Source organism: Ovis aries, chromosome 15 (assembly GCF_016772045.2).
Source record: "Ovis aries strain OAR_USU_Benz2616 breed Rambouillet chromosome 15, ARS-UI_Ramb_v3.0, whole genome shotgun sequence".
Taxonomy (NCBI): domain Eukaryota; kingdom Metazoa; phylum Chordata; class Mammalia; order Artiodactyla; family Bovidae; genus Ovis; species Ovis aries.
This window is the reverse complement of record NC_056068.1, coordinates 51459600-51474711: the sequence shown is the minus strand read 5'-3', so window position 1 is coordinate 51474711 and position 15112 is coordinate 51459600. Positions and strand designations below refer to the sequence as shown.

The 15112-nt window shown below is 44.2% G+C and overlaps 1 protein-coding gene across 1 annotated transcript; it reads right to left on the bottom strand.

Moving 5' to 3' along the window:
* Positions 1-13395: 13395 nt before the first annotated feature.
* LOC105601843 (GTP-binding nuclear protein Ran) lies at positions 13396-14493 on the bottom strand. Its single transcript, XM_027979571.3, is given in 2 exon segments — positions 13396-13913; positions 13916-14493. Coding segments are annotated over 2 exon segments (624 nt in total). The 5' UTR covers positions 14385-14493; the 3' UTR covers positions 13396-13758.
* Between the last annotated feature and the right edge of the window lie 619 nt (positions 14494-15112).

Sequence of the window (15112 nt, the reverse complement as noted above, 5' to 3'; positions counted from 1 at the left end):
CCACTCAAGGTGGCTGTTCCCTTGTTTTCTGTACGTCTATTGCCTTACCAGTGCTTGCTTCACCTACACCTTACTCACATGAGTAAACTTTCTACATACTTACCCCAGGCCCTAGCTAGTGATTGTTCTTATCAAAGAGGGGCATGCCCCTCTGCTGGTTTCCTTGATAACCAATGAACCAACCCAATGTCAGTGTGCCCCATAATTGGCAATCTCTCCATCTACCCCTGGGAGGGAAGACTGACACCATCGTTGCTCTAAGACCTTGCTTCAGATGTGTGTGCTCCCTCATCCATTAAACCGTTGATATCTCTGTTGCTGACTCTGGCCTCTTTTTTGGGTCTTGAAGCTGGGTGAGCACAGGCCTTTGTAGACCTGTGAGGTACAGGCCAACACTGATCAATGAGCAGATTATCGCTGCAGGGTAATCCCATTGGGAACCTCCAGGAGGTGGCAAGAATCCCCCTCAGAGATGTCCCACAGGAGGGGCAAGGAATCCAGAGCGTTTATCAATTGACTCTGGCTGTCATTGGTTAAAGGCTGGTCTCCAAATGTTCTGACACTTCTGGCCAAGTGTGCTCCAAATGGCCAGAGAAAGCCCCTAGGCAGAGTCCCAGGTACTCTCAGCAAGAAGATACAGGGGTGTAGGGAGTGGTGAATGCTGGGGGTCGTGATCAGGGACCTGCTCTAGCATTTGCTACAGGGGAAAGGAGTCCCATTTACCCCCAGTAGGCTGAGCCCTGGTTCTCGAAGGTGGGTAGATGGGGGGAATCTGTGTTGAAATTGGACAGTGGGGGGTTGGCTTAACGGCCCTGACTTCTTCCCAGCATCCTATCCCTAGACCTCAGCCCTAAGCCTTTCTTGTCTGGTCCATTCACTGCCCCCAGATAGTATGAAGACCCTCATCTGATTTTGGTGGGGACTGTGCTCCAACCACTGGAAGTGTCTATCCGATTAGCTTAGCCAAGTGGTTTGATCATCGCACACAATCAAGTCAGAGAAATGTGGTAGCTCTTTAATAAAATAACATCCCATCACCGCCAGGGTTGGCAGGGAGCTGGAGACACAGATCTGGGAAACATATCAATGTAATGTTCAGTTCTCTGGGCCATACAGGTGAGTTTGCCTAATGGGAGAGAGGAGATCAAGAGGAGGGTTTGCGCTGAAGCCATCAGTTGAAAGAGGGGAAAAGAGATGCCCATAGGCAAGACTGAGGAGGAGCAGCCAGAACAGTGAGGTGTGCAGCAGAGTAGTGTGGTGTCACTGAGGCCAAGAGCAGAAAGGTTTGGGAGAAGCAAGGAGGCTGCTGTGGGCTCAGAGCAGGGCCCAGGAGCCAGGCCTCATCCCCCCACCCCCCGCCCCGGCTCCAGCAGAGGCCAGAGAGCCCTTCGTTAAACCGGGTCTGGCAGCACACTTGCCTCCTTCTCTTCTCCCTTTCCCTCCTCCCTCTCCCAGCCTCTGTCCGTGGCCTCAGGAGCCTTAGCAGCTGGCAGGCGTCCAGTGAGACCCAGAGTTGACAAGCTATGTCTGTAATTTCCAACGACTTCGAGACTACCCTGCTCCTGTCAGCCCCCGGTTTTGACGTGTCTGCAACCTCCCTCCCAAGACCAGTGCTGCTCTTTCAGCCCTAACCGTGGTCCCAAGACTGCCCAGCTCCTTTCCTGAGCTCCAGGAGCCCCACGTTGCTCCTTTTTGTTCTGTCCATCCAGTGTCTGTGGGCAACTGATGTCCTGAAAAGGGCCACAACTTCCAGAAGTTTCCCCTTTCACATTCCTACCACACTCCAGCTGCCCAACCTGGTATTAATCCACAATTTCATGACCCAGGAATTTTAGCCCTGGCAGTCCATCCTCAGGGTTTGGGATTCCGCCCCTGCCTTCATGTACATTGATGGGAGGTGGGGGGTGATTCATTGCTCTTTTCTAGGTCTTAGTTTCCTCAACTACAAAATTTCCTCAACAGTCCCCTCTCTGCCTCCCTACAGTGGTCACAGTTTGTAAATTTGGTTTATGCATGCTGTTTGCCCTCTTGGAATGCTTTTCCTTTCCTTATCCTCTTCATGAGTCCTGCTCACCCTTCCGAGTTCTACTGATAAAACATGCTATAGTTTTATTTATCTGTGCTATACAGTAGCTTCCCACTATACCTGTCAAGGCTACGCCCCCAGTTGGTCCCACCTTCCCCTTCCCCACATCGTGTCCACATCTGTTCTCTATGTCTGCATCCCTATTCCTGCCCTGCAAATAGGTTCATCTGTGCCATTTTTCTAGATTCTACATACCTGTGTTAATACAAATGCTACCTTTTTTTTTCCATGTGTGCTATGTGCCAGCATCATACTAAAGGCTTTACGAACATTTTCATGCTTCATTTGTACATGGAGTCTAAATAGATGCTCTGATCACTCCCATTTTACAGATGAGGAAATTGAGGTTCAGAAAGTCTATATGACTTGCTTTAGGTTATACATCTAGGCAATGTTGGTCAGAACTAGAACTCAGGTCTTCCGAGGCAAGACTGAGGCTGTTCTCTTTTCATTTTGGCTCCCTCTTACCATGCCCACCAGAGCTGCTCCGATTGAGAAGTTAGCTGGAATTAAAAGGAGCACAGTGACTGTGGTAAAGCTGACAGAGGTCTACTGCTCAAACTACATCTGGAAGCTCATTGACCCCATAACAGTGCCTGCTGCAGGGGGATCGGGGGTAACAAAATCCAAATGAGGAGCAAGAAGCCAAATATATGAGAGTGGAAACTTCAGATCAGGGGTCAGATCTTTCACTGGGTACCCATAGATCCCTATTCCTTTCAAATCAGACTTGTTGAATGTGTACCATTCCCAGTATTCTTGCCTGGGAAATTTCATGGACAGAGGAGTCTTGCAGGCTACAGTCCACGGGGTCACAAAGAGTCAGACAAGACTGAAGGGACTAAGCATATTAAACCTGAGGCACAGCCAGATTTTATTGTTTGGTTAAATAATTTAAACTTCCTAATGAAGAAAGAATTGATGTTTTCATTCATTTCAGCTCTTTAAAAATCAACAAATTCAATATCCAAAGATTCGAAATGACCTAAATGTCTATTCACAGGGAACTGGGTAAATATATTATGACTGTAAATGGAACAAAGAAGATTTTTGTTTGTTGGTGTAAGAAGACTTTCAAGAAATCTGCAAAAGAAAGCCAGTTATAAGTGTATGAATGTGTAGCCTTTTGTAAGAAAAAAAGAAAGCAGCTTTTAGGATTTATATATGCATACAGTTATCTGGAAAGATGATAAAACCATGAATGGTGGTTTTTTGTAGAATTAATGAGAGACTCTTCACTGTTTACCTTTCATTTGTGTTTTGTTTGAACTGAGTGAATGCCTTCTTTAATAGAAAATTAAATTTTAAAAAATAACTTTCTTAAATCAAGATGTCACATTTAATAAAGTTGTTCCAAATGGTGGGACTTGATAGTATCTCATTATCAAGAAAAATGGAAATTTTTTATAAACAGAATTTTTAGAGGGGTTTACTGTTTTCTAAGTAGTTTTGCATAAATTGACATATTAATCTGCTTAAGTCTTATCTAGTCCAGGTGATTACTCTGACTTCTCAGAGAAGGAAGCTGAGGCTTAGAGAGGGCAATGCTCTCATGTGATGTAAGGAAGGAAAGGAACTGGAACTGGAACCCAGGGGCCTGATAGCAGGAACCTCCGAAATTGTAAAACAAAGCCACGTCTTTCCTTCTCAGAGGGCTGGTGACTCATAGAAGGTGGGATAAAATAATTCTGTTCTCTTAAGTGGTTTGAAGATTAACTGAGGTAAGGTATGTGAAACTTTGAGCACTGTGCCTACCACAGAGTAGTTAATAAAAAAACTGTCTTTAAATATTGCTTTAGACTGGTTCCAAATAGGAAAAGGAGTACATCAAGGCTGTATATTGTCACCCTGCTTATTTAACTTATATGCAGAGTACATCATGAGAAACGCTGGGCTGAAAGAATCACAAGCTGGAATCAAGATTGCTGGGAGAAATATCAATAACCTCAGATATTCAAATGACACTACCCTTATGGCAGAAAGTGAAGAGAAACTAAAAAGCCTCTTGATGAAAGTTAAAGTGGAGAGTGAAAAAGTTGGCTTAAAGCTCAACATTCAGAAAACGAAGATCATGGCATCTGGTCCCATCACTTCATGGCAAATAGATGGAGAAACAGTGGAAACAGTGTCAGACTTTATTTTGGGGGGCTCCAAAATCACTGCAGATGGTGACTGCAGCCATGAAATTAAAAGACGCTTACTCCTTGGAAGAAAAGTTATGACCAACCTAGATAGCATGTTGAAAAGCAGAGACATTACTTTGCCAACAAAGGTCCGTCTAGTCAAGGCTATGGTTTTTCCAGTAGTCATGTATGGATGTGAGAGTTGGACTATAAAGAAAGCTGAGCGCCGAAGAATTTATGCTTTTGAACTGTGGTGTTGGAGAAGACTCTTGAGAGTCCCTTGGACTGCAAGGAGATCCAACCAGTCCATTCTAAAGATCAGTCCTGGGTGTTCATTGGAAGGATTGATGGTAAAGCTGAAACTCCAATACTTTGGCCACCTCATGTGAAGAGCTGACTCATTTCAAAAGACCCTGATGCTGGGAAAGATTGCGGGCAGGAGGAGAAGGGGATGACAGAGGAAGAGATGGTTGGATGGCATCACTGACTCAATGGACATGGGTTTGGGTGGACTTCAGGAGCTGGTGATGGACAGGGAGGCCTGGCATGCTGTGGTTCATGGGATCACAGAGTTGGACACAATTGAGTGACTGAACTGAACTGAATCATCCTGTATTATTGAGGGTTTTTAGCATTAATGGCATCAAAGTGGTGGTGGTGTTGTGTGTCCTCTATATTATCTAGAGTTTAATTGTCTCAACATACACAGTGCTGACCTTGGCTTCTGGCAATTTCAGATCAGAAAAATAATGAGTGATGCTGTATTTATTGAAAATTGTCATATATAAAGAACAGAATTGTTCTTCCCAATTATTTTTTTCCTCCAAAATTTGAGAATAAGGGGATGTAATTTGAATTTCAAAGGAAAAAGCCCTGATTTTCCAGAGAGGGAAGTGTGACGAGCATGTTTGTGTGGAAACACTCCCATCTGCCACCATTTGAAGACCTGATTGGCAGAAGCTCTTAGATGTTGCCACTCTCCGAAGTGGATGAGAAAGGCCAGCAGAACAAAAGCAAGGATAACAAGAAGGCATAATCAGGAGGGTTTGGATCCACCTTGAGCTCTTTCTGCAGGTTGGAAGAGAGGTATTTCATTGGAATCCTGCTGGCTCTTCCAGTAACAGAACTGACAAGAAAGAGAACCCTTCCAAAGAGTTGGCACTTCTGAGTTTAGGGAAGCAATCATGGTGTTCAACTTTTCTTCGGGTGGCTTATGGACTGATAGTGTATGGATTTAGAAAAGAGTAGGAGGGAGTCCCTGGTGGCCCAGTGGTTAAGAATCTGCCTGCCAATGAGGGGGACACAGGTTCGAACCCTGGTCGGGGAAGATCCCACATGCTACGGGGCATCTAAGCCCATGCACCATAAATATGAAGTGCACATATCTTAGAGCCCATGCTCGGCAGTGAGAGGCCTGTGCACCACACCTAGAGAAAGCTTGCACACAGCAACGAAGACCCAGCCCAGCCAAAAATAAAATTAAATGAATAAATAAACAAATAAAAGATTTTTTAAAAAAGAAAAGAGCAGGAGACAAAGTAACGTAATGTCTAGTGTTAAATAACTACACTTGGCCAAAACTGAACACAAGATGCACAGGAGATAAGAAAGCAAAGCACGAACCAAGGTTAACTATGAGGGAAGTGATGAGTGAGTCTCTTAGAAGACTGAACAAGTCTCCATCCATAGAATGGACACAGAGACAGAATTCCTCCATGAAAAAACACCAGGAAAATAAAATCCTGAATCTCCTCATATTATCATTGCTTTTCCTGGATCTTAACCAGCATTTTCCTTGTTCCTTGGGCTTTAAATAGGGAGTTCAGCATGGACCCCCACATTGGGATGGAAAACTCACCAGCTCACCAGCCCTGGTTCACAGACCCTGGAGAATGTTTAAGATACAGAATGCTACTGACCCAAAGAAGAGAAATAGCCTTGATGTGAGAGAGGCAGGTTATGACAGGGCTTTGCTTTGCCTTCAGCAAATTGGATGCAAATGAAAAGAAATGAAGTCTAGGTATCTTGATAGCAATGTCCACTCCAATGAAAACCACCACATCCTTATTGACATAGGTGCTGGTACAGATGTTTAAAGAACCAAGAAGCTGTCATATAGACAGTGGCTGGCAACACTGACCTTGCAGAAGGTTGGCTTAAGCTTTTGCCCTGTGTGGGCAGTGGCTGTAACAAATGCCATCTCATACTTGCACACACACACACACACGTGTGCTTGCACAAAGCCAAACCTCAACTCTGAACACATCTGATGAGATGTGGTGTGTGTGTGCTCAATCATTTAGCCGTGTCTGACTCTTGGCAACCCTATGGACTATAGCCCACCAGGCTCCTCTGGCCATGGGATTTTCTAGGCAAGAACACTGGAGTGGGTTGCCGTTTCCCCCTCCAGGGGATCTTCCTGACCCAGGGATCAAACCTGCATCTCCTGCGTCTTCTGCATTGGCAGGTGGATTCTTTACCACTGAGCCACCTGGGAAGCCCCGGGATGTGGTGCCTTATACAATCATGGATTACAAATAGCCACAAAGCAGTCACAGACTGTTATTATTATTATCATCAACATATTGTATATAGAGATGACAATGAAGAAAAAGAAAGCTAGCTGAGTCATTCACCCAACACAGGAGCTGATGTTCTTTGATACAGAAGTCCATGAAGCGCTGTTTTGAAGAAAAAATAAAGCTATGGGGTATAAAGGTAAGAACTTGGGTAGAGTAATTAGGGCTAGGTTCTCCACCATGGTGACAACTTGTTAACCCAGCAAGGGTAAGTTCAGGCCCTAAGAAGTCATGTCAACAGGCATTCCCATATGGGGAGATACATGCAAAGAAAATGCATCTCTCTATTAAACTTTCTAGGGCTGCTCTAACAAAGTACCACAGATTGGGCGGGTTAAACTTCAGAAATGAATTCCCTACTGATACGGAGGGAAGTCCAAGGTCACGGTGACAGCAGGATTGGGTCCTTGGCCTGCAGATGCCCATCTTCTTCCTGTGTCTTCATAACACCCTCCCTCTGTTTCTGTCTGTATCTGAATATCCTTTCCTTGTAAGGACACCAGCCATACTAGATTAGGGGCATCTCAGTGACCTCATTTTACCTTAATTGTCTCTTTAAAGATCCTTTCTCCATTAAGTACCTTTCTGAGCTACTGGGTGTTAGGACTTCAACATATTTTCAGGGAGGGGTTCAGCATAGAAGAGTGGGAAAAAACAAAATGTGGTACAGTCTCTTCCCTGTTTCTGATTTTCTGCCCCTTCGAGACAAATGGCTTCTGGGCATTTAGGGATTTGGGACCCACACTTTTGTAGCAGTGAGTAGAGACGAGACCTTAGCTTCGATTTGATTCCTATATTTACTTGTCTGACGTTTTCCCCCATTTTTAACGTAAAGAAGCAGGTCATTTATTCTGTTCAGTTCAGTTTAGTCACTTAGTCGTGCCCGACTCTTTGCGACCCCATGAACTGCAGCACGCCAGGCCTTCATGTCCATCACCAACTCCCGGAGATCACTCAAACTCAAGTACATCAAGTCCACGATGCCATCCAGCCATCTCATCCTCTGTCGTCCCCTTTTATTCTGTAGAAGTCCTCAAATTCTGGATCTGGCTAATTGCATCCCCAACTGTCATTTAACGTGTTCTTCTGTACCCTGTATTTCCTGAAAACTGATAGCTAAATCAGTTTGATCAGATTCAGGATCAATTGCTTTTAGCAGGAATTCACATGTGGTGGTCTGCACTCCCTATTGCACCACATTAGCAAGACATAATGACTGATCGCCTTCTCTTTTTTGTGATGCTAATATTGGTCAGTGGGTTCAGGTACTATGAGACTATTTGGGGGGCACTCATGGCCATTGATGATAACTGCCTAGACCTGTCCAAAGGAAATATAATGCAAGGCACAGGTATAGTTTAACATTTTCAAGTAACTACGTTTAAAACATAATCAGAAATAAATGAAATTGATTTTAGTAACATTAATTTTATTATCAACGTGTAACCAAGATGAAAAATTAATGAGATATTTTGCCTCTTTTTATTGTACCAAGTCTTCAAAATCTAGTGTGTGTTTTACACTTGCAACACATCTCAATTCAGATGAGCCACATTTCAACAGCCACTCATGATATGATAACCAACACTGTTTAAAATTTCTTTATAATTCTCTCTGTCCTTAGAACATGTCCCTCTTAGCTGTGTAGAATGTGGCAATTATTAATTACAGGAAAAATAGAAAGTTTAAGAAAGAAAATGTAATCATGGAACGCTATTAGATATTAACTAAATTAATATTTTAGTTAGTATTAACGTTCTAAAGGAGATCAGTCCTGGGTGTTCTTTGGAAAGGCTGATGCTAAAGCTGAAACTCCACTACTTTGGCCACCTCATGCGAAGAGTTGACTCTGGAAAAGACTCTGATGCTGGGAGGGATTGGGGGCAGGAGGAGAAGGGGATGACAGAGGATGAGATGGCTGGATGGCATCACTGACTTGATGGACGTGAGTCTGAGTGAACTCCGGGAGTTGGTGATGGACAGGGAGGCCTGGCATGCTGCAATTCATGGGGTCGCAAAGAGTCGGACACGACTGAGCAACTAAACTGAACTGATTAGATGTTAACTGTGAACAATACTTTCAAAGTCATAAAAATGTAAGCACTGAGTATTAATTTATCCCAAAATTGCAATGGGAGGATGAGGGAAGAGAACTTCACAGAGGAAATCGGTAGATAACGTCTAAAATAGGAGTAACCAATTTTTTTTTTTAACAGCCTGAATTTGCTATTGCCATGGGACAGTTTTCTTTTTCTCCAGTCGAGTTTACGTTTCTGGCTTGTTTTCATTTAGTGAGTTTAACACTAATTCCTCTCCTCCTTCTTTCCCTGCCCCTTCTCCCCACCCCACCCCCGCTACTCTTCCCGAGCATGAACTGGGGGAAAGGGAAAGTCTCTTTCACTTCAGCAGGACTGTGACGTCCCTGCTGTGTGGGTGTTGCGTGTGCCCCCTCTTTCCTGACGACCCCGACGTGGACCACGTACGTCCTCTGTTGGAGTCATCCCTCCTTGGCACACATGTGAGGTCTCTGCCCAGAGAGATGAGCCAGTGAGGGCAGGGATGGCAGTCCACAGGCTTGGAGGAGGAGGAGGAGGAAGCGGAGGAGGAGGAAGCGGAGGAGGAGGAGGAGGAGGCGTTTACCAGGTAAGCAAGGCAGGGACAGGGATGCTGCAGACAGAGGGGTGGTGAGGGCAGGGGCAAGCTGCCTGGCGTCTTCTCTCAGCACATCAAGGGCCTGCAGTCACTCCTCAGAGACCCTGTGCAGCTGCCCTGACATTTCTGGCTGCCCAGGACCCAGCGCCATTTCCTAATCTGCTTAATAACAGGCAAATACTGGCATCTGCTGAGCCTATGGTCTTAGAACAAATAGACCCAATTAAAAGGCCATCACAGGGGAACTCAGGGGAAGAGGAAAAAAAGTCATTGATCAAATCAGTGCCCAGCTACCTTGTGGCTGGTTTGTGACCTTCTGCCCGAGAAGCCTTTCTCCCACTCTGCCCTAGACCTGGGAAACTTCTGGCCATCCCAGCTCCATCCTCCACTCCTCTACCCTCTGACCAGCTGCATGGCACCTTGCTAGGCCTCTGACTCTTGGTTTCACTGCTTGCCAAACCCTGCAGGAAAAAACTGTCAGGGATCCTTCTGGCTCTTCCTGCAAAATACATCTGGCACGCATCCATTTCTCACCACCTCCATTGCTACCATCTGGTCTTAATCCTCATGCTCTCTCGCTTGGATTCCTGCATTGGCTCTTTCCAGCTCTGGCTGCTCCCATCCTCACCCCACTGTAGTTTATTCTCCATACTGCAGCCAGACTGAGCCTTCTAAAACGTAAGGCAGACTGTACCTGCCGTGGCTTTCCTACCTCACTCACTGACCTACCAGATTCCCCCAGTCTATGGCCCCCGCTTCGCTTCTTATGTCTTCACCCTGAACACCAGCCTCCTTCACAGCCACACCTTTGTGCTCACTATTTCCTCCAGCTGGAAGGCTTTTGCTGCAGATAACCCCTCAGTTAACACCCACAGCTCCTTCAAGTCTGTTCAAATGCTGTTTTAGCCTCTCCTGAGGTTTCACCTTGGAGAAAGCGATGGCAACTCACTCCAGTACTCTTGTCTGGAAAATCCCATGGATGGAGGAGCCTGGTAGGCTGCAGTCCATGGGGTCGCAAAGAATTGGACACAACTGAGCGACTTCACTTTCACTTTTCACTTTCATGCATTGGAGAAGGAAATGGCAACCCACTCCAGTGTTCTTGCCTGGAGAATCCCTGGGATGGGGGAGCCTGGTGAGCTGCCGTCTATGGGGTCGCACAGAGTCGGACACACTGAAGCGACTTAGCAGCAGCAGCAGCAGAGGTTTCACCTGACCACCCTATTTAAAATCACATCCTCCCTGTCTTCCTAATCTCTCTTCCTGTTCTGCCATTTTCCCCATAGCACTGTCACCTCCTAACACATCATGGAATTTATGCTTTATGATATCAGTTCTTTTTGTCTCTCTCACCCTACTAGGGTATAAGCTCCTAGAGAGAAGGGTCTTCTTTTCCATTCACTGATGATTTCCAAAAATCTACAGCAGTACCTGGGACATGGTAGACTCTTGGTAAATATTTGTTGAATAACTAATCAATAATCAATAATAACAAGGTTCCTCAGACAAAATGTGGCAAAACCATACACATGAAGCATTATTGGGAATATAGTACTGCTATGTGCTGCAATGTGAATGGACCTTGAAAATACAATGCTAAGTAAAAGAAGCCAGGCACAAAGGCCACATACTGTGTGATTTCATTCACATGAAAGGTCCAGATTAGGCTAATCTATGGAGAAAGAAAGTTGCGTTTCCCAAGGCCCATGAGTGGGGAGGGGGCAGTTCAGTTCAGTCGCTCAGTTGTGTCCTACTCTTTGCGACCCCATGAATCACAGCACACCAGGCCTCCCTGTCCATCACCAACTCCTGGAGTTCACTCAAACACGTCCATCGAGTCAGTGATGCCATCCAGCCATCTCATCCTCTGTCGTCCCCTTCTCCTCCTGCCCTCAATCCCTCCTAGCATCAGGGTCTTTTCCAATGAGTCAACCCTTCGCATGAGGTGGCCAAAGTATTGGAGTTTCAGCTTTACCATCAATCCTTCCAATGAACACCCAGGACTGATCTCCTTTAGAATGGACTGGTTGGATCTCCTTGCAGTCCAAGGGACTCTCAAGAGTCTTCTCCAACAGCACAGTTCAAAAGCATCAATTCTTCGGCACTCAGCTTTCTTCACAGTCCAAATCTCACATCCATACATGACCACTGGAAAAACCATAGCCTTGACTAGACGGACCTTTGTTGGGAAAGTAATGTCTCTGCTTTTGAATATGCTATTTAGGTTGATCATAACTTTCCTTCCAAGAAGTAAGCATCTTTTAATTTCATGGCTGCAGTCACCATCTGATTTTGTCTGGGGAGGGGTCAGATCTGGGCAAAATGGCGAGTTGACTGTTCATGGTACAGGGCTTCTTTTTGGTGGCAATGAAATTTTTCTAAAATTAATGGGGGTGATACTTGCATAACTCTGTAAATACATTAAAAACTATTGAATTGTGTATTTTAAATGGGTAAACTTTATGTGCTGCATCGATTCAGTCATGTTTGACTCCTTGTGATCCTGTGGACTTTGGCCTGCCAGGCTCCTCTGTCCATGGGATTCTCCAGGCAAGAATACTGGAGTGGGTTGCCATGCCCTCCTCCAGGGGATCTTCTTTTTTAATACCAACTTGGCTTTTAATTGCAGGCTCGCTGCGGTAATTAACACCAGATGATCCAGGCAAGTAGAAGCAATATATTTTGTAATTTTCTTCCAAGAATGACTCAAATTCTCTCCACCTCCAAGCAGCTCCCAAAATTTTACTGTTACATTTAGGCTTCAGAGTATTAGTCATACTGGCATTCTACATACGGTTACAAATACATATCCCTCATGTATCTCAATGAAAGATTTCATCTGATCATGGAAACTTTGTATCTGTTAAAGTCTGGTTTTGAACTGAATATAGCATAGTATATACATCAATTCAAATCTGTAAGTCAATCTATTAATATTTATTTAATATTTTAACAAATTAAAATGTATCCAATTTTATCCTTTAGTCTATTTTCCATATACTTAAAGGATTCTTCCCTACTTTTAGGTAGCAAAGTAATCATTTAAGGGTAATTGGCCATCTAAAGAACTTTGGTAAACTGAACTACAGTACAGTAGTACTTACAGGAGGAAAATAGCTCGTCTTGATTTCTAATTGCTACAGTATGGTGTCAGTGAGATCAAACTCAGGCAAGACAGACCCAATTCATGTTTACATGTGAAACCATACAACGTTAAGTGGTTAATCTACTCAAAGTCTGGCAGTCTGTTCACATCACTGAGAGGCTTTCTAAGACCTACTTTTCTGCTGCATCATCCTGAGGTGTTCTTGCACCACCCAGAAAAATTCTTTGGGGAGAAAAATCATCAAAGCTGTGATATATCCATTGAAATCCTTAATCTTTGATAACCTTTAAAGCTTGGGAGTACTTAACAGCAGGTAAACATGGAACATCTTCTAGAATGCCAACTTTACATTAAAATGTAACATCAAAAACAAAAGTAAATGCACAATTATATTCATATTTAACAGATGAGATGTCCCTCAAGTTCCTGCAACCATCTGTACGATTTCACTGGACTTTGACAAGCTCTACATTAGAAAATGGTTACTTCTACCATAAAATGCAAATATAATTAAAAGTATCTGTTTGAAACATCTGAAACAGGTACCACCTTTGACAGGTCACATAAATCTCATCCCTAGGTGACACTACCTAAGCCCAAAGGCAGGTGGGGTAGGTGTTATTTTAGCCTAACTATTGATAGTATTTACACCTCTTATCAAATACAATACTGTTGACTTGTCATTACGTTTGTGTGAAATGATTCAAGTATACAGAAAATTAGAAGCATTTAACCTAACTGACTTCAAGTTAAGTGGTAATAGCAAAGGCAATTCAAATAGTAACATGGCACAACTTTCCTGTTAGCGGTTTTAAAATGCTCATTTAAACAAGGGATGAGTTCACTTGCTTAGATATTTGAAATACAACTTTATTCTGATTCTAAACGAAAAGGAATGGGAATGACAGTAACAAACAAGATTTCACCTCTCAATATTGTCATGTGACTATAGCAGTCTTATATTTGAAACTCAAGGAGGAAACAACTGTGTTCCAAAACACCTAAATATGCAGGTCCAAAAAATGAAGGTTTTTTTTTTTTTTTTAACTGCCACATTCACTCCAAAGCCCATCCATCTCCTTCAGCATCCAAAGATTAAGCACATGTTCTGCTTAGCTATATAATAAAGTGGCAAACACGCTGCACCACTGACATCACAGGACAGTTGCCTATAAAACTAGACTTCTGACGCTGGGCCCCAGCTTCACTTTCTCACAGGTCATCATCTTCATCCGGGAGAGCAGTTGTCTGAGCAACCTCTAAATCGTGCTCGTACTGTGCTGCCAAGGCTGGGTCCATGACCACCTCTGGCGGGGCAAGAGCAGGCATGGCGACAAACTCCAAGTTAGGGTCTCCAATCAGTTTTCAAAGTTGTAGTTACTTTTGGCAGAAATGTCATAGTACTGAAGATTCTTCTTTCGGTGGAAGACAATTGACTTTGCCTTAACCTTTCTGTCCTTAATATCCACTTTGTTGCCACACAACACAATTGGGATGTTCTCACACACTCGTACCAGATCTCTATGCCAGTTAGGCACATTCTTGTAAGTAACTCTTGATGTTACGTCAAACATTATAATGGCACACTGAGCTTCTATATAATAACCATCTCTCAGTCCACCAAATTTCTCCTGACCAGCTGTATCCCATACATTGAACTTAATAGGTCCTCTGTTGGTATGGAACACAAGAGGATGGACCTCAACACCCAAGGTAGCTACATACTTCTTCTCAAATTCACCAGTCAGATGACGCTTCACGAATGTAGTTTTTCCAGTACCACCATCACCAACCAAAACAAGTTTGAACTGAACTTGGGGTTCTCCTTGGGCAGCCATCGCGATGTCACGCGGCTCGCGTCCCGGCGCCCTCACGGCCTCCGCGGCAGGGGAGAGAGGAGAACTCTCTGCCCAGAGGACTCGCTAAACCGCCTCCTCATGGCCGCCTCCCGCCCCCCCGGCCCCGCTCCAGGGGATCTTCTTAACCCAGGCATCAAACCCACATCTCTCCTGTCTCCTGTATGGGCAGGTGGGTTCTTTACCACTATGTTATTTTTGCTGTTGTTGTTCAATCGCTAAGTCATGACTGACTGCATTCTCACGGATTGTAGCACGCCAGGCTTCTCTGTCCTCCACTATTTCCTGGAATTTGCTCAAATTCATGTCCATTGAGTCAGTGATATGGCCTAACCATCTCATCCTCTGCTTCCCCCTTCTCCTTTTGCCTTTAGTCTTTTCCAGCATCAGGGTCTTTTACAATGAGTCAGCTCTTTGCATCAGGTAGCCAAAGTATTGGAGCTTCAGCTTCAGCAACAGTCCTTCCAATGAATATTTAGGGCTAATTTCCTTTAGGACTGACTGGTTTGATCTCCTTTCTGTCCAAGGGACTCTCATCATTACAGCTCAAAAGCATCAATTCTATATGTTAGTTATATCTCAATAACTATGTTAAAATAATAGTGCTTCTGCCTTCAAGGGCCCTTGTGAGACTTACATGAAATGATTAATTTGACTTGCTTTGTAAAGGAAAGGAATTATATAATGAGTACCCACTGATCCTAGATGTC